General features: G+C 39.2%; 1 protein-coding gene across 1 annotated transcript in view; it reads left to right on the top strand.

Moving 5' to 3' along the window:
• The window catches only part of SETX (senataxin), an 89,463-nt gene that overhangs the window by 1,730 nt on the left and 68,162 nt on the right, over nucleotides 1–19,571 (top strand). Inside the window, exons 3-7 of the mRNA XM_034663747.1 lie at nucleotides 4,650–4,833; nucleotides 6,045–6,255; nucleotides 8,198–8,307; nucleotides 17,797–18,016; nucleotides 18,759–18,878. Of these exons, the coding sequence (XP_034519638.1) occupies nucleotides 4,657–4,833; nucleotides 6,045–6,255; nucleotides 8,198–8,307; nucleotides 17,797–18,016; nucleotides 18,759–18,878 (838 nt within the window). The 5' untranslated portion in view covers nucleotides 4,650–4,656. The remainder of the gene's footprint in view (nucleotides 1–4,649; nucleotides 4,834–6,044; nucleotides 6,256–8,197; nucleotides 8,308–17,796; nucleotides 18,017–18,758; nucleotides 18,879–19,571) is intronic.

Here is a 19,571-nt window from a genome sequence, read left to right as displayed (position 1 = left end):
CAGTTTTTGCTTTGCCCTTCAGCAGCATTTTGGAGGAAGAATTGGTGGTGGCTGAAACAAGAGCCAGAGACATTTAGGTTTCTGTAATCCACACAGATGGTGAAAATGTATTCTACTCGGGCTGTGGCAGTGTCACTGAGAATAAAGGGCAGATATAATAAGGGAGCTAGACTTCATGGAATTCATGAGGATGGGGGCTAAGGGAAGGAGAGTATAGGATAATTACCAGGTAACTGATTTGAAAACTGAAGGAATCGTAATGCCAGCCTACAGGGTAAATAACAGATTGAAGGGAAGGGTTTTATTCTGTTTTTGACTTTGAGGTGCCTGTCAGCTGACGAGAGGTTGACTTCATGCAGCTGGATATTGAATAGAAATTGTAGGTTAGGGTAGGCTGTCGTTTATTGAGTGGCTCAATTACAGTTAGACATCACATTGAGAGTTCTGCATACATTCTCAGTCTTTGGGTGGCTTTATTATGGGGAGGAATGGAAGCAGTGGTTTGAATTAGGTCACCCAGAAAGAGGATGTCAGTGAGGAGTCCTGAGGCAAGCCTCTGGAAACTCTGATATTGAGAGGGAGAAAAAAGGAAAAGGTGATTGTGAAGATGATGAGGTGGAGGAAATGAAAGGAGAATGGTGTGTTGTCTTAGCTAAAGAATGCATGGTCAGCATTGCCGTATGCTTCAGAGGAGGCAAGTAAAGAACTCTGGGATTTGGTAAGACAGATTATTAGGGACTTTCGGAAGTCACGCAGTGAAATGTAAGGGTAGAAGCCAGATTGCCTAGGAGTTGAGGAAGTGAATCTAGACCACTTTTTTAAGAAGTTTAGCTGAAAAAGGTAGAGGGAAGTGACTGCTATTTGAAGTTTCTGGCCAGCTAATACTGAGAAATGATATCCCCAGGGCAAGTGTTTGGAAAGTCGGTCCATACCTTGGGTGAGGCATCGTATATCACTGACGAATCAGCTCTCTTCCTGATGCTCAGAGGGCAGCTCTTACATCTGTTGTGCAGTTTGAGTGTCCCCTGGACACCACCATCTGTGGCTCTGTAATGGTTCCAGGCAGTTAAAATGTGATGAAATGAACAAAACTGACTTTCAGAAGAACCGAGTTGTGCAAAAACTTACAGGATTTTTGGTCATCTACCTGTAATTTTCCCTTTAAAGAAAAATTACATTATATAACTTGTTTAGATTTTTTTGGGCTTAACTGTCAGGCCCGTGATGATTTTAGATTTGGGGACATAACCACCCATTTATAGCCTTTTGAGAGGAGTCATGGAAACACTTTCTGTTGTTGACATGCTCTGTAGCCCTATTTTCTGAGTCCAGGCACTCATCTGTTCTATGACAAGCAAGAAAATTTAGTCCTGCTGTCTGGGGTATGGAAGTAGGCTAGCTCTTTGAGTGAGTGAAATAAAAAGACTCCTTAATTTTCTTAATAGAAAGTTTTGTTAAGTGTTAGTTATTTTAAAGGTACACCAGTTTATTTGTACTGTAGATCCTTAATTTTTTCAAAGTTCTCATTGCACGAATCCTGCTTGACACAACTGACGATGTTGTGAATCTCCAAGGAGTTTCACTTTCTATTCTTAGATCTTAGATCTTCTCAGTTCACTCCCTGCTTTGAATTAGATCACCGGAAGAAACAGCTTCTGCGGACTTTTAACTTCCTAGTATTACGATTTTGGCCTTTTACGTGTAAGAAACTCTTCTTTGAATAAAATAATTTTATATTCTGCAAACCCATAATATCCGTTATGTTAGTTGGTGTTCCCTAGTTTGCTGCGCACTTGCATGGGCTGGGCATCAGTACAATGTAATTGAATTAGAATCAGGAAAGAGTAGGATTCTCCAGCTGAACTAGCATACTTTTTTTTATTTTTCAAGTGAGGATTTTATTTTTCATATTTTTTTTTCAAAGATTTTATTTATTTATTCGACAGAGATAGAGACAGCCATCGAGAGAGGGAACACAAGCAGGGGGAGTGGGAGAGGAAGAAGCAGGCTCATAACAGAGGAGCCTGATGTGGGGCTGGATCCCACAACGCCGGGATCACGCCCTGAGCCGAAGGCAGACGCTTAACAGCTGTGCCACCCAGGTGCCCCAGGATTTTATTTTTCAAGTGAGGACTCACATTATTTTTTTTGCTCTGCTTTTCAAGAAGCTCCTAATTTAGGACTTAGGGAAATTTTCTTCTACATGAGTTTTGATTTTTCCTTTTTAATGTCCTTTTTGGTGTGCTTTTTAACTGCCCCTTTTTATACGTCCTTTTCAGCTTTAATGTTGAAAGTCACCCTAAGTTCTTTTCAGAAGCATGAAGAAAGCATACAATTAGTACTTTAATAAATTAATTTTTAAAATTCACAAGACAAATGTATGTATTTGATTTTGCTTATGTATTTCTATATAATTCTTTAATCAATGATGTAGGAAGAAAATAAGGAATTTTTAAAAAATCAGCTCATTTTAGGAATTGGCATTGTGCCAAAAAAACCTCAGCTGTGAAATACAATTTCTGTCAAGATGTCATTGACTTTCTGTTAGCAGAGATTTTGCACTCTTGAGTTTTAGGATGATAATGCATTCGAAAATATCACACTGCCGGGTGTTTGTATCCAAATATTTAGTGACTTGGTCATGTTTCTTAACCTTTTATTGTCCTTTCTCCCTCCCTGAAAGGAAACGTTTTAGGTATTTCTTTCCTGTGGATTTCCCATGAATTTTAAACCACCAAAACAATACATTATATATCTCTTTATGTACTTTATGCATATCTGTGCTTTACACATTAAAAAAGGTAGGACTTTTTTGTGTCCCCCTCACCAATTTTCATCTCCTTGAGGATGGTATCACCCCTGATGAGAATGCCTGGGTTAGGTCCATCCAGTTATGAAATGGAGTTAGTTGTTAGTGTACAGTTTATACAGTTAGGTTTGTAACTTGTTTTCCATTCGTTGGATAGTTATTTTAAGGTCAGATTTCTGAAGATCAGGCTTGTTGGGTATTTTTCTGGCCCAATTCCCAACAAATCATCATTTTCATATGAAAGAACACTTGGTTCTTCTTGGGTATGGTTTTCTTCGTTGTTGCCAACTGGCTGATAGCTGTGTAGATAATTGTCACTTTGGATTTGTCTGATGTTTTTCTCATGAGTAGACTGGGGTTATGGGTTTTGGAGAAGCACCCTACGGTGTTGAAGTTCCTTCCTCAGGACATTAGGTGAGGGGTTATCAAATTCCCGTGAGGTGAGCCTTGATTACTTGGTTAAGTTTGTGTTTGCCAGATGTCTCCACTGTAACGTTACAGTATCTCCCTTTCTATACTCTCTTCTTTGGCTGGCGGTGAGTCAGCAAGTCCAGCCCACACTCAAGGTGGGGTGGGATTAAGCTCCACTTCTTGGAACAGAGAGTAGCTATATGTATTGTTTGGAATTCTGTAAGGAAGGTTGGTCTCTCACCTTTGCTTATTCATGCAGTCATTTATATCCCTGTGGACTCAGGTGTATCTAGACTTGGTAATAATCCACAGTTACATTGTTTATTTTGTTGATCAGAGTGTTTCAGCTCTGGCCATCCACAACTCTTTCAGGTTGGCTCCAATGTTCCTTTGACATGCCCACATCCTTTTATATTTTGAGTACTTTATGATATTTCCAGGTTCACCTTGCATTTTTGTTAGGCATAATACACTGTTTGCTGATGGTGAGCTTTGTATTTACCTTTATATGCATTTAGTTAGGGATAAAAATATAGCATTTTATTTTTATTACACCTCATTGGAATTGGAGATCTCTTTGGATTTTGGCTTCCATCCCATTTGCTAGTCCACTCAGTTCTGTGCCCTCTGTAGTTCTGATAAACCCGCCTCATTTGTGTATCTTTATTCAAACCTTTGACACATTTGGTTCTTGGGATTTCTTCTTGTTTCCCTGGTACTTTCCTGTTACTTTGCTCTTTTTGAGACTGTTAGGATTTGGAAACCCTTTCATGTGAGTTCGGGTGGTAGACGATCTGATGGTATTATACAAACAAAAAGTTGGAGACAGTCAAAAATCCTAAGTATCAAACTTAGTAGTGATAGGCTATGGACATTTGTAGCGATGACAGCTTACAGTGGGTCATGGGCAGCAGTTCATACACAATGTGTGTGGATTTTTGCATCTGTATCTACTATACCAGAGAAAGTTCTCTTGAGTTTTGTTAAATACTTACGGATTTTTATGTTTCCACGGATTTCTGGAAAAATGACTTCTAGGAACGTAAAGGTTCCCTGAACTTTTGGCGTGGCTCCAGTACGTCACTAGAACACTGCAAAATCTGTACTTTGAAGGCATTGATAAGTTTTTGTCTCTGTAATTTTCCATTAATACTAACAGTTTTGAGCTTTCTCTATAGTACAATTATGTATTGCATGATGTTTTTACTAACAGAGTGCTTTCGTTTCACCGTCTTTTTTATGTGTCAGAGATAAAGTTTTTAAGAGTGGGCTCAGATTTGAGTTTAGTTAGTAATTGATAAGCTGGCCGGCAGAACCTTCTCGATGTGGTGGAGGCACGTTTTAAGTCGGAGACGAGTGTCACACAGAAGAGGCTTTGAAGTGTTGTTATTTTTCTTTAGTCTTTAGATGTTGCCTTTTCCCGATGCAGGTGCAGAATGAGCACATGTTCCTGGTGTACGCCAGGTGGCGTTTCCACCGTTGACTTCCTTAAGCGCTATGCATCCAAGAGTCACTCCAGTGAATTTCAGACAGCTGATGAAGACCTCTGCTACTGCTTAGAGTGTGTGGCCGAATACCACAAAGCAAGGGATGATCTGCCGTTCTTGCATGAGGTAATTTACACTTGATGGACAGTACTTTTCAGAGCTTTTGATAACAAGGGAGAGGAGAAACCCGAACTCTTTTGGAAGCATTCAGGAAACAGGATTGACGGATGGAATTGAATTGAAACCTTAAGCAGAATTTTAGGATTCCTCACTTTTAGTCATCGTGATATAAAACAATTGTATGAAATGACATTTGGAGTCTGTTTTCAGTTTCTGTTTTTTAAGTCTGTATATTTGACAGTGTTAGATTCATGTAACTGAGTGGCTTGGGTTATTTTATTGGTTGATTTTTTTTCTTTTCATTTTTTAATGGGTAGATGGTATAAACTTTTAAGCTTTTATTTATTTGAGAGAGAGAGACAGCGAGAGAGGGAACACAAGCAAGGGCAGTGGGAGAGGGAGAAGCAGGCTTCCCACAGAGCAGGGAGCCCGATGCGGGGCTCGATCCCAGGACCCTGGGATTGTGACCTGAGCCGAAGGCAGGTGCTTAACGGCTGAACCACCCAGGCACCCTGATGGTATAAACTTCTAAGGGCAGGTGTATTTGCTGGTCACAAAATGAAACATGATTTTAAATACGTGGCTTTGAATTTTTGGTTTATTACATGAAAAACACAATCAGACTGTCGAGGTATGTACAGATATATAGAAAGGAGGAGAGGCTGATTAGTTATGAATCTGTTGAGAAAACCTTTGCATTTACAAAGTTTCCTAGTTACAAAGCTAACCATTGCCTTTATGCTAAAGCTGATGTTTTAAGGTGGGTACCTACGGCTGGACCATGGAAGTGAATACAGAGAAGGCCTGGTCATGCCTTTGACAGAGAAGCTCTAACTTCTCATCCCCGCCCCCTTCTTTGGGGGAGGGGACATGGAGTCCAATGCAGGGCTTAAACTCAGGACCCTGAGATCAAGAGCTGGAGGCGTAACCAACTGAGCCAGGCGCCCCATCATTCCCTTTTTAAGAGTTTGATAAGGGATGTTGAAATATTTATAGCAAAACTCTGCAAGGACAGTGTTTACACATCTCATGTTGTATGTACTATATATCGTGAAAGTAGTCTTATTTAGTGTTTTCTTCAAGTCTAATGCGATATCTACTACTACTTTAAGTTTCTGTATTTTTATACTTAGAAAGCTTTCTAAAAAGATCATGACATCCAGTGTTTTGTTGGTAATAAGATATAAAGCATACTACCCATTTTTCTTTTTCTGTAGGTTTTATGGGAATTAGAAACCTTACGTCTCATAAATCACTTTGAAAAATCCATGAAGGCAGAAATTGGAGATGATGATGAATTATATATAGTAGACAACAATGGAGAGGCACAGCTGTTTGACTTTACTGGCCAAGACTTTGAAAATAAGCTGCGAGTTCCTCTTCTTGAAATACTGAAATATCCTTACCTGCTTTTACATGAGCGTGTTAGTGAGTATCATGGGCGTTCTACAAGTTTTATCAGTCTTTTTAAGAATTGTAAAAGCTTAGTTTTATCTGTATTGAAAATCTGTTGTTAAACATGTAATTAGGATACTTTATACTTTCTCCCAACATTTTAGTATGGAAGTTTCCAAACATACAGAAGAGTGAGCGATACGGTGAACACCATATACGCATCGTGTGCATTCTACAGCTGCTGACATCTTGCTGTATTTGCTTTATCACACGTGTACTCATCTGTCCTTCAGTTAATTTTCGTTCTTGTATTTTCTCTATAGCAGATTTCTCAGCGTTGGCATACTGATGTTGTAGACTGGACACTTCTAACTGTGGGGGCTGTGCTGTCCGTTGTAGGGGTTGAGCAGCAACCCTGGCCTCTGTCCACTAGATGCCAGTAGCACTCCGCTCTTTCCGCTACCCCTGACAACCAGACTGTCCCCATATATTGCCAGATGTCCCCTGGACATTGAGGGGGCGGGCGGGTGGGGGAAGAGGCAAAACTGTCCATGGTTGAAAACTTCTGGTCTGTAGTAATTTGCACTAATTACCATGGCATGGCGTATTATGGCTGCCTGGATTTGGGTCATTTATATTTGCATTTCTTAATATGAATCTCATAAAAGTGAAGACATTTTTATGATCTGTCTAACAAAATAGCAATACCTTTTTTTCCCCCGAATAATAATATCTCTAAGCTGTCTAGTATCTAGTCCATATTCACATTTTCCCAGTAGTTGCAAATTGAGGATCTTGGTTGGTTTGTTTAAATAAGAATCCAGTCAGGATTCATATCCAATCATATATTGCCTTAGTTCATATTTTGTACATCTCTTTGAATCCCAGTCAACTTGTACACATACACACTTTTTTTTTTTTTTTTTTTGCCGTAACCTTGACTTACTGAGACCATATAGTTACCTTGTAGAATAATGTACAATGCACTTTTCTGGATTTTTTAGATAGCTTCCTTGTGATGTTATTTAACTTTTTTATCCTCTGTATTTTCAGTAAACTGAAAAGTAGATCTAAAGATTTAGTTAGATACATCAATTCTTTCTAAATAAGTTCTAAATACTTAGGTTTTAAAATTCTAACAAGTCAGTTTTCAAGCATTTATTAATGGATACTCTATCCAGGAAAAGCACATAAATGATCATTTTTCACCAGCCAAACACACCTATGTAGCCAGCGCCTACATCGAGAAACAAACCATCAATACCCAGGCGCTTCCTTCATGCTTTTCCTGTTGTTATCACTCTTTCCCAAAGCTGTCCTCCATCACTAACAATATTCTTTGAAGTTTGAGAAAGTCGATTCATTAGGTAGGGTAAATGTAGGAGTCTATTCAGGACACTTCTGAAAGAGTAGGATAGAGATTTCCATCAAGTAACAGGAATCTGAACAGTGCAAGTATGGATAGACTTGTGGAACAGCATCGAGTCCGGAGATGAACCAACCATATTTGGAAGCTTGTTTGATGATGGTAGCTTTTCAAACCAGTGGAATGAGTGGATTATTCAATAAATGAGAGTAGGAAAAAATAGCCATTTGTGGGGAAAGCTCACTTTATCACTAGTACCAGATAAAGTCCATGTGGATCAAAATGTAAAATGCTGATGGAACTGGACTTCTAGCTACACTTCTAAGAAGATACCCTATGGATATAATAATGCCCAAATGTAAGAAAAACTGTGTATGCCAGTAAAGTCAGGGTAGTTTATAGGAACAGACCATGATCAATCACACTAGATTAGTCTTTCAGATAGGTAAATATTGTTATGTGATCAGCATTTTTAATGCCTCATTTAAAAAAAAAAAAAAAGAGCAACTTTATTTACTTAGAGAACAACCAGAGGAGCCAGATTTAGGGACTCTTGATAAGCTGATAAGATTTATGTCTTACATTTACTGTCTTATTTTTTCTATTTAGATGAATTATGTGTTGAAGCACTTTGTCGGATGGAACAAGCTAATTGCTCCTTTCAGGTTTTTGACAAACATCCAGGCATCTATTTGTTTTTGGTCCATCCCAATGAAATGGTGAGTATGAGTGGTAGGCAATGAAAGGATATATTTTTTGCACATGTAGATGGCTATAATAGAGGGTTTGGGTGTATATTTTGTTTAAAATTTTTAACTATTAAAAATGTATAATCACACCCCTCCAAAGGTAAATGTTTCTGTGGAGCAGAAATGGAGCAGAAACACAAAGTGATAAATGGTGGAAACCTATAGGCCTGGGTGGCTGTAGGTAGTCAGGGATAGTTTGTCAGGATAACAGGAATTCCAGGTGTGCTCCAGGTCAAGGCCTGTGCTCAACATAAAGGTGAGACCCCTGCCTGTGAAAGAAAGTGGACAGAAAGTACAGCCAGGTGCCCTCTGGGCCTGGCCTTTTACAGCTGCACAGCAATAGAGGAAGCGGGTCCAGCCAGGCTCCCAGGATCTGAGCCAAGCCCTCACAGGCTTGGTGACTAAGTCTGCAATGTCCTTTAAGTGACCAGTTGTTGTGAGTCCTGAGCTGCTGGTGTTAGGCTGCCTAATGAAGTCCTTGAGAGAATTATTCAGAAGATGTTGTCAGGAATGTATCAAGTTGATTGAATACTGTGGTAAAGTATATTATTTAAAAACAACAACAACTAAGTTCAAGGAAAGTGAATATATCAGTAATACTTGGATTAGGTGGTATCAACATGATGAGGTTGGCAGGCAAGGAGACGAAAATGCAAGAGTATGGATCTGGTTAAGAGCAGAGCTAGGTAGTGAATTAAATAATGAACTTTTTCAGAAAATGCTTGAAAAGAAATAGAAAAAGTTCATACATATAAACAGGTTTAAAGATACCCATATTTAATATAAGTGGGCTGAATTTGTCAGTTAAAAGACAAAGATGGGATTACAAAAGAAATAAAATCCACATAGCTTCTGTTTCTAAGAGAAACACTTAAAACATAGGGTGCAAAAAGATTGATGTAGAGATGGAAAAACAACTAATAGGCAAATACTGACCTAAACAGAGCGGTGAAGCTATTGTAATATCAAATAAAATAGACATTTGGGTAGGGATGGATAAGGTTACTCCATAATAAAAAGTTCAGTTCATCAAGACCGTATAGCATTTTTAAACAAGTAATATGCTGGTTAAAATAGGCTCAAATAAATGATGCAGTTACTGGTAGAAGAACTACAAGAAGGGATAGTAGACTCCTTATTGTAAGATTTTCGTGTCCTCGTCGATATTGAATCAGTAGACCCGTAAAGACCCTAGCAAGGAAGGCAATATGTATATGAGGTAGTTACAGACGTAACCTAATGAACATATATGTGAACTGGGCATCTAACCATTTTTTCAAATATACGTTGAACATGACAAAAGTGATCACATACCAAGCCATGATCAATGTTTGAACACGTTTCAAGGGCTACCATGATCTCTGATCCTAACACAATTTAGATAGAAGTCAATGAGAAGGTAAATGAGTTTCCACATTTTGAAATTAACTCATGCTAAAAAAGAAATCATCAGGACTTAAGAGTACCCAGAACTGAATCGTAATGAAGATGCTGCATGAAAAAATTGTAGGATGTAGCAAAAGAGGTGCTTTCAGAGGAATTTATAACTTTAAGTAATTATGGAAAAGAAGAAAGCCTCAAAATTAATGAGGTGATTATTCAAAATAGATTATTCTGATTTTAATGTGTCCTTCCAGAAAAAGAATACTCTTAAATTTATTCTGTGAAACCAGTAACAAGACATAAATAACAAAAGCATAATAGCATAAAAACATAAATAATAAGGGGCGCCTGGGTGGCACAGCGGTTAAGCGTCTGCCTTCAGCTCAGGGCGTGATCCCGGTGTTATGGGATCGAGCCACATCAGGCTCCCTCCGCTATGAGCCTGCTTCTTCCTCTCCTACTCCCCCTGCTTGTGTTCTCTCTCTCACTGGCTATCTCTATCCCTGTCGAATAAATAAAAAAAATCTTAAAAAAAAAAAAAAAACCCTTAAAAAAAAAACTTAAAAAAAAAACATAAATAATAAGACATAATAACAAAAACAAGACACGTAACACATTAAGGGTAAATTGTGGTCATTGATATGCAAAAATTTTAAAATATTAGAAAATCTATAAATAGAATTTTACCTTACAAGTTAAAAAACTCATGTTTCATTGGATGCAGAAAAAACCATTTGATAAAATTCGACAGCCATTCATATTAAAAATGCTTAGCAAATTAGGAATGGAAGAGAATTCCATAAGCTGATGAGTTGTATTTATAAAAAACCTAAAAGAGGGGCGCCTGGGTGGCACAGCGGTTAAGCGGCTGCCTTCGGCTCAGGGCGTGATCCCGGCGTTATGGGGTTGAGCCCCACATCAGGCTCTTCCTCTATGAGCCTGCTTCTTCCTCTCCCACTCCCCCTGCTTGTGTTCCCTCTCTCGCTGGCTGTCTCTATCTCTGTCAAGTAAAGAAATTAAAAAATCTTAAAAAAAAAAACCAAAACCTAAAAGAAACATTACCCAAATTGACTTTCAGTGAAGCATTCCCTTTAAAATCAGAAATAGACAAGGTGCTCCACTATCACCACTCTTTGTGGAGTATTACGTTGGGATTCTGGTGAATGCAGTAAAAAAATAAGAAAAAGAAATTAGAGGCATTAGAATTTGAAAGGAAGAAGTAAAATGACATAATTTGCAACAATAACATCATTTACATGGGAAACCCTGAAGAATCTACAAGTTTTGAGAAATAAGTGTTTAACAAGGTAACTAAAGTATTTACAGAAATCAGTGATATTTCTGTACACAGCCAGCCAAAAATTAATAAAGATAAGTTTCCATTTATTACAGATTCAGAAAGTATTAAATACCTAGGTATAAATATAACAAAGATATGAAACTTCTACAGGAAAATCATAAACCTTAACACAGGAAGGAGAACCTAAATAAGTAAGGAAAAACCCTGTGTTCATAAATAAGAGTCTTAGTACCAGAAAGATGGGTCAGTTTGCTCCAGATTGATCTGTAGTTTCAGACTGTTAATAAATTCCAGCAGGGTTCTTAATGTAACACATTAAGATGTTTCAAAAACATGTGTATGGAAGAGGAAGGATCTGAAGTTGCCAGGACATTTCTGAGGATGTGAGGGAGACTTACTATGAAGCTCTGATAAATAAGACAATGTGTTAATGGTGTGCAGACACTTTGGCCAGTGGAATAGAATAGAGACTCAGACTCACTCATGTTTAGATCTTTGGTATTTGGTAGAGATAATGTGTCAGATCAGTGGGGAAAAGAAGGACTGGAAATGGAAATGAAACAAAGATATCTCTTTGGGGAAAAGCATATATTTAAGTCATACTTAAAACATGTATTTAAAAACTCGAGATTAAATGTCAAAAATAAAATGGCCAAACTCTTGCCAGAAAATAAGGTATATATCATCGAGATTTTAGGGAAAGGAAATCTTTCTTAAAAAGAAAGCATTGGTTATAAAAGGAAGGCTGATAAACGTGACTCTATCAAAATTAAGAACTTTTGTTTATCAAAAGACATCTGAAAGTGAAAAGACAAGTTGAAAATTGGGAGAAGCTATAAACAACAGTAACAAAACCCCCAAAGAAAAATGGAAGACCTGAACAGGCATTTCCCAGAGGAGGAGGTTCTGTGGCTAATAGATAAGTGAAGGGCGGTGTGACATTGATGACACGGAAGTAGTAAAACGGCAGGGAGTATTTTGTCGTGTGTGCTGGTTTGAGGCTCTAAGGATTAGGATGTGGCTCTGCAGAACCTCATTGCTGGTGGAAGTATAAATTGGGACAGGAGATTACTTTGGCTTTGTCTAAATTTGAACATTCCTATGTCCTATAATCTGGCAGTTTCATTCCTGAGTGTATATGTAAGAGAGATACTCTTGAACATTTGTAACAGGAGGCATATATAAGAAATTCTGTAGCACCATACTCAGAATTCACAAAAACCTGCAAACAACTGGGATGCCTGGAGGTGGGGGAGTCTGTGAATAAACTGCAAAGTACCTTCACATGGAAATATCATGTAGCAAACTAAACAGGCTATCAACTTGAAACAAAGTAGATGAATCCTGGTGATACAACATTAAGGGAAATAAAGTCTCCAAAGATTACATATAGGAGGAAACCCTTTTTTATAAAGTTAAAAATAAAACGAATATTTACAGGTAGATACCATAATTACGTCAAAAAAAATAAACAAGGGGATGAAGAACATGTATTTGAGATGACAGTCACATCAGGTTGGAAGGGGCAGGAAGATGGGGGCATGGGCCTCATGTAGTTAGACGCTTGTTACAGTGAAGGGGCCTTAGTTTTTGTGTTAGATGGGGAGTTTATGGATGCGTGTTGCATTAATAATAAAAATTAAAATTTAAAAGTGAGCTGTGCGTGGACCAAAGATGAAAGTGTGTATGAATAAAAGGTTGTAGTCTAATTCTCAGGGCTTATTCCCTAACACTCATCCAAAAAAGATGTCAGCAAAGACTTCAATCTCTGTGTCCCTATAAACTGAAAAATGTCCCTCCTCCGAAACACTTAGATACGCCAGATACAATGTGACAGGGTTTATAGGCCTGTCCAAGAAGGCAAGCGTGTAATGGACAGGGAACTGGAGCCCAGAGTAGAAGGTGGACAGTGAAGCCACAGCCGTTCAAAGAGTGTTAGCCAAAGTTAATAAAAACTACAAGTGTGGGTTTAACAGTTGTATATTAAGGCGTTGGGATAGGGAGTTAGAGGTGTCTCTACCGTAAAGCAGACTTTTGATGGGCACACCCTCAGCCAGAAAGGTAGTAGAAAATAACTCACAGGTGACTGAAATGTGTCTGTCTCTGAAATCTGGGTGAGGAAGAAAATGCTTCCCTGAAAATCTGTAACCAAAGCCCTCTCTTCATAAGAGAAGTTCCTGTTTGCTTGCTTGATACTTGTAGAAACCATTACAAATCCTTTCCAGAGGGACACATCATCAACTAAGTCCTTGCAGATTCCCACAGATATATCCCAACTGAAGGTGCCAAAATTAAAACCACTACGTGTGAGTGGAAATAAAAACGAGCACGTGTACCCAAATAACCCTTTATTAGAATGATCAGATACAGAATATAAAGTGCTTCAGTAGAAGAGACTTGAAAACCCACTATCAAAAAATCGGGAATATTTTTTAAAGATTCAATTAAAATATGTAGAAATGAAACATACAATTAAACACCTTAGATGGATCGAATGGCTAGTTAGGTGTGGCTGAACAGAGAGTTAATGAATTTAGAAGACGAACAGGTAACTTAGCAGACAGACAAGGGGATGGAGGGGGAAAGCTGAGAATGCAGGGTACAGTGGAAGGTCTAATCTCAGTTCGCTGGGTGTCGGGAAGGGAGGAGTCGGGGAATGACAAAGAGGTGATAGCGGTGCTTTGTTTTTCAAAGTCAATGAAAGACACAGATGAGCGTGCTCACGGATCCTGAGGTGGAGAAATGAAAGAAAAACCCACACCAACGCACACTAGTTAATACTGCAGGACACTAAAGACAGACAGGTCTTAAAGGAGCCAGAGAAAAGACGACCTATGAGAGAGCTGCAGTTAGCTTCTCGGTCACAGGAATAAAACCGGAACGATGGAACAGTATCTTCCCTGTGCTGGAGAATGGTAGCTGTCCACCTAGAAGCAAGTGCCCAAGAGAGAAGGTGAAATAAAGACCTTTCAAACAGCTGGGGTCCACCAACAGTCTCTGTGCAAAGTCAGCATCAGCCTTTTCAACATTGTTTGGACAGTCCTTAGTGTGACGTGCCATACTGCATTCTTGGATAAAGGCTGTTCATGTCCGTGACTATTTAGGTCTCCTGTGTTTTGGGTGCAGTATTGCGTAGTTTCTGGATGTTAGCTCATTAAAACCTTACAGCCCACACATTTCGTAGATGAGGAAACCGAGTCAGACTTGTCCACAGTCACACAGGGTAGTGTGTGGTGACCAGGGTGCATAGATACGCAGCCGGGTTCCAGAGCCCCTTGGTTTGGTTTTTTTGTTTTTTTGTTTTTTTAAAGGAATATATATATTTTTTTAAGATTTTAAAAATTTATCTGTTCGACAGAGATAGAGACAGCCAGTGAGAGAGGGAACACAAGCAGGGGGAGTGGGAGAGGAAGAAGCAGGCTCAGCGGAGGAGCCTGATGTGGGGCTCGATCCCATAACGCAGGGATCACGCCCTGAGCCGAAGGCAGACGCTTAACCACTGTGCCACCCAGGCGCCCCTGGTTTTTTAACTGCTTAGAAATACTTTCCCACTTTCAGAAAAATCTCAAGAGTAAAAATAGAAAATACCCGTATTACCTTAAGCCATATTTGCTAATCGTTAGTGCCTGTGTTTATCATTTACTTTCAAGTGACACAGCTTTTTTTCCTGAACCATTTGAAATTTGGTAGCATCCCCCAGTGTGCTTTACCGCTAAGTACTTGTGTATCTCCGAAGAAGAGGCTCTTTCGATAAGGACAGTGTTAACAGGCTTCAGTGAGTTTCACACTGATCTAGTAAGGTCCATCTTCCAGTTGTACCGTGTGCTGTAGCCTTCTTTGTAGCGTTTCCCCTCTGCTCCAGTATCCGGGCCAGGATCAGCTCTTCCATGCAGTTACGTTGCTTGAGCCTCCCCTCATCTGGATTGTTGTTTCCTCAGCCTTTGTCTTTTATGACATTTCTGAAGAGTACCGTCATCCCTGCCCCCGCCCCTTTTAAAAAATAGAACGCTCCTCATTTTGGGTTTGTCTAATGTTTCCTTGTTGTTAGAGTCTGGCTGTGCGCTCCCACCTGGGGTACTCCATGAGAGTGATGTGATGTCCTCTTCAGAGCGTCCAGTACAGACGCATACCATATCATTTGCCCTCCATGGTTATGTTAATGTTGATCAGCTAGTCAAGGTGTTGTCCAGTTTCTGCACTGTATAATTTTGTTTCTTGATACTGGAGATCACANTTGCGTAGTTTCTGGATGTTAGCTCATTAAAACCTTACAGCCCACACATTTCGTAGATGAGGAAACCGAGTCAGACTTGTCCACAGTCACACAGGGTAGTGTGTGGTGACCAGGGTGCATAGATACGCAGCCGGGTTCCAGAGCCCCTTGGTTTGGTTTTTTTGTTTTTTTGTTTTTTTAAAGGAATATATATATTTTTTTAAGATTTTAAAAATTTATCTGTTCGACAGAGATAGAGACAGCCAGTGAGAGAGGGAACACAAGCAGGGGGAGTGGGAGAGGAAGAAGCAGGCTCATAGCGGAGGAGCCTGATGTGGGGCTCGATCCCATAACGCAGGGATCACGCCCTGAGCCGAAGGCAGACGCTTAACCACTGTGCCACCCAGGCGCCCCTCGTTTTTTAACTGTTTAGAAATACTTTCCCACTTTCAGAAAAATCTCAAGAGTAAAAATAGAAAATACCCGTATCACCTTAAGCCATATTTGCTAATCGTTAGTGCCTGTGTTTATCATTTACTTTCAAGTGACACAGCTTTTTTTCCTGAACCATTTGAAATTTGGTAGCATCCCCCAGTGTGCTTTACCGCTAAGTACTTGTGTATCTCCGAAGAAGAGGCTCTTTCGATAAGGACAGTGTTAACAGGCTTCAGTGAGTTTCACACTGATCTAGTAAGGTCCATCTTCCAGTTGTACCGTGTGCTGTAGCCTTCTTTGTAGCGTTTCCCCTCTGCTCCAGTATCCGGGCCAGGATCAGCTCTTCCATGCAGTTACGTTGCTTGAGCCTCCCCTCATCTGGATTGTTGTTTCCTCAGCCTTTGTCTTTTATGACATTTCTGAAGAGTACCGTCATCCCTGCCCCCGCCCCTTTTAAAAAATAGAACGCTCCTCATTTTGGGTTTGTCTAATGTTTCCTTGTTGTTAGAGTCTGGCTGTGCGCTCCCACCTGGGGTACTCCATGAGAGTGATGTGATGTCCTCTTCAGAGCGTCCAGTACAGACGCATACCATATCATTTGCCCTCCATGGTTATGTTAATGTTGATCAGCTAGTCAAGGTGTTGTCCAGTTTCTGCACTGTATAATTTTGTTTCTTGATACTGGAGATCACAAGAAATGCCCTACTCCTCACCAAAGTTTTCTCCTAAATTTAGTGTTAACTGATGTGTTTGCCTGAACCAGTGTTTCTAAGATTGCAAAGTGATTTTCCCATCCCAACACTCAAACACATTTGCCAGTTAGCACTTGACACTGATTGTACTATAACCAAGAGCATTTTGCCTTTCTCCCATTAATTTACCTATTTATACCAATATGGACTCATGCATTCCTTTGTATCTTTTCCAAAAGTTTAAAATTCATTACATATCTTGACATAGAGCCAGTCCATTCCTACGTCCATCAGCTCTGTTTTTCAACCATAGAGCTTTTTTGACCATAACCTATAACAAAAAGTGTTTTTCATCGAGTACACATATACATATGCATATGTGATGCACATATTTCCCAAAATAATACCCCTAACATGCGGGATGCACGCTGATATTTTTCTGTTCTATTTTATTTAGTTTTTTAAGGTTGGCCGTGATTACTAAATTTAATTCATAGCTTAAGAAAAATTTTTAAAGATTTATTTATTTTAGAGAGAGAAAGCGGGGGGTGTGGGTGGAAGGACAGAGGAAGAGAGAATCTTGAGCAGTCTCCACACTGAGTGCAGAGTCCGACTCAGGGCTCTACCTCATGACTCTAAGATCATGACCTAAGCCCAAACCAAGAGTTGGATGCTTAACTGACTGCACCACCCGGGCACCCCTAGCCCATGAGAAATTTAAAATAACATCCCTGTGCTATATTGACATTTAGAGGTGACTTTTGATTTCTTCTGAGGCTCCACTTTTCCCCCCCTCTTTTAACTATTATGGAAGATTACAAACACACAAAAGTAGAATGGTATAATGAACCCCCCTAATCTCTGAGCTTTATGAGTTATCACTACATAGCCAATACTCTATATCCCTTTGGATTACTTGGAGCAGATCTCAGACATCAGAGCATTTCATTCATAAAATACATAGGTATGTCTCTAAAGATAAGGACTTTAAAAAAAAAATAAGTATCACACCTAAAGTAATTCCATAGTATATTTCTTTTCCTTTTTTTTTTTTAATGAAAAAAGATTGTTAGAGCACAAGCATGGGGAGCTGCAGAAGGTGATGAAGAAGCAGGCTCCCTGCCAAGCAGGGAGCCCAACATGGGGTGACATGGGGCTTGATCCCAGGACCCTGCGATCATGACCTGAGCTGAAGGCAGACGCTTAACTGACTGAGCCACCCAGGCGCCCATATATATTTCTAATCAGTGTTTAAATTAATGGAAATGATTATCTCATAAATGTTTTTTTAGGGTTAGCGTGCTCAAATCAGGATAAAATAAGGTACAGGCATTGCGTTATTAGTGTCTTAGGTCTTTTTAAACCTATAGAGAATCCTGTTAATTAGGTTCTTGCTGCATTTGTTGAGTGAAGTAGTGAACGTGTTATGCCTTTAGGTCCGGCGTTGGGCTATCCTGACCGCAAGAAGTTTGGGAAAAGTGGACAGAGATGATTATTATGACTTGCAGGAGGTTTTGACCTGCCTTTTTAAAGTCATTGAGTTGGGGCTTTTGGAAAGTCCAGACATTTATACTTCTTCTGTCCTCGAGAAGGGTAAACTGATTCTTCTGCCCTCACACATGTATGATACCGCCAACTACAAAAACTATTGGTTAGGTAAGTATTGTTCCTACACAAATATAACTAGTATTTTTCTATAATTCTTAATGAGTATCCTGCAAAGGAAGTGATTTCTTGGTGATCTGATCAAGGATTTCATAGTTCCAATTCTTATTCTGTCAAATTAAGTTAGCCATTACACATCCTGTTTTTAAGCATTTATTTATTCTAGAAACCATCTTTGTAAGAGTTACATGTTCAAGTATGGCAAATTTTTTATTTAAAGCAATACTACATGTAACAAAATATCAGTATAGCAGTTGACTTTAATGGGGTTTGATACATTTTAAAGAGATTTTCCCATCTGTAAAATATTTCCTGGTTGAAAGAGATAATAGCTTTGGTTTTCAACAATTCTACACTGACTCAAAATCGTTCTACCCTACTTTACATTCGGAGTCTTATAGTCATGTGTCATATTTGGCAGTAATGAGTCCTCAGAATATGGTGATCTTAAAATTGAAGCCACCTTAGATTTGAGGAAATACGAATTGTGTGGTAGTCATCTTAGAAATTATTTTCTAACAAGTTAGTACCATTTTACCTTTTTACTTTCAAGTCAGTCTAAAGTCCTCTTACTTGGGAGTAGTTGTGTGTGACTATCTCAGACTTAAATGTTGGAGGAACGGATACTGGTTTGCTTCATTTTACTGCCTTGTTACTCTTGTCAGCTAAGCCAGAGAAGGCATGAGAGCGGTGTTATTTAATCAAGTCAAGAAAACTGTTAATGATCTTACAGGTATTTGCATGTTGCTGACCATTCTGGAGGAGCAGGCCATGGACTCACTGTTGCTGGGCTCAGACAAACAGAATGATTTTATGCAATCAATACTTCACACCATGGAGAGGCAAGCAGATGGTAATAACCTTTATTTGCTAAATGCTTTTGAATACTGTGATATGCCCTTTTAAAATACTAGTGTTATCGCAAGAATTTGGGTGTATGGTGTGGACAAAAGACGAGTGAATGTTTGTGTGATTAAATCATGGATTCAGATTTTTAAATTGGAAGGGACCTTTAGAGTTTAATTTCAGCACCTTACCTTCATAAAAGAGGAGACTGAAGCCCGGGGAAGTTAACTTACTGTTTCACGTTGAAATGCCCAGTTAGTGGTAGAATCAAGACTAGCAGATAAATTTCTAATGACACGGTAGTTAAAATTGTGGAGAAAGCTTTCCCTGCCCCAGTGTCTTCCTTTTTCTTGGTTCTTCATTTCACTTTGATTCCTAGGGTTCCACTGTCCAGCATGGTGCTGTTAGCCACATGTGGCTATTTAAACTTAAATTAATTAAAATTAAATAAAGAATTCAGTTTAGCAGTCCCACCAGCTATACTTCGAGAGCTTAGTAGCCACATGTACCTGGTAGCTACTGGATTGACCAGGGTAGATAAAGAACATTTCCGTCAGCACAGAAAGCGCTCTTGGACAGTGCTGTTCAGATAGTCTAGAAAACGGTGTAAAACTTGTAGTAATGTTTATTATTAGACCCTCACTTTCTTGTGTTCATGGTTGTATCAAGCTGACCAGGGAGGATCTGTGTTGAATGTTTC

Source organism: Ailuropoda melanoleuca, chromosome 7 (assembly GCF_002007445.2).
Source record: "Ailuropoda melanoleuca isolate Jingjing chromosome 7, ASM200744v2, whole genome shotgun sequence".
NCBI lineage: Eukaryota > Metazoa > Chordata > Mammalia > Carnivora > Ursidae > Ailuropoda > Ailuropoda melanoleuca.
Note: the sequence above shows the minus strand (reverse complement) of the source record. Positions and strands in the feature narration are given on the sequence as shown.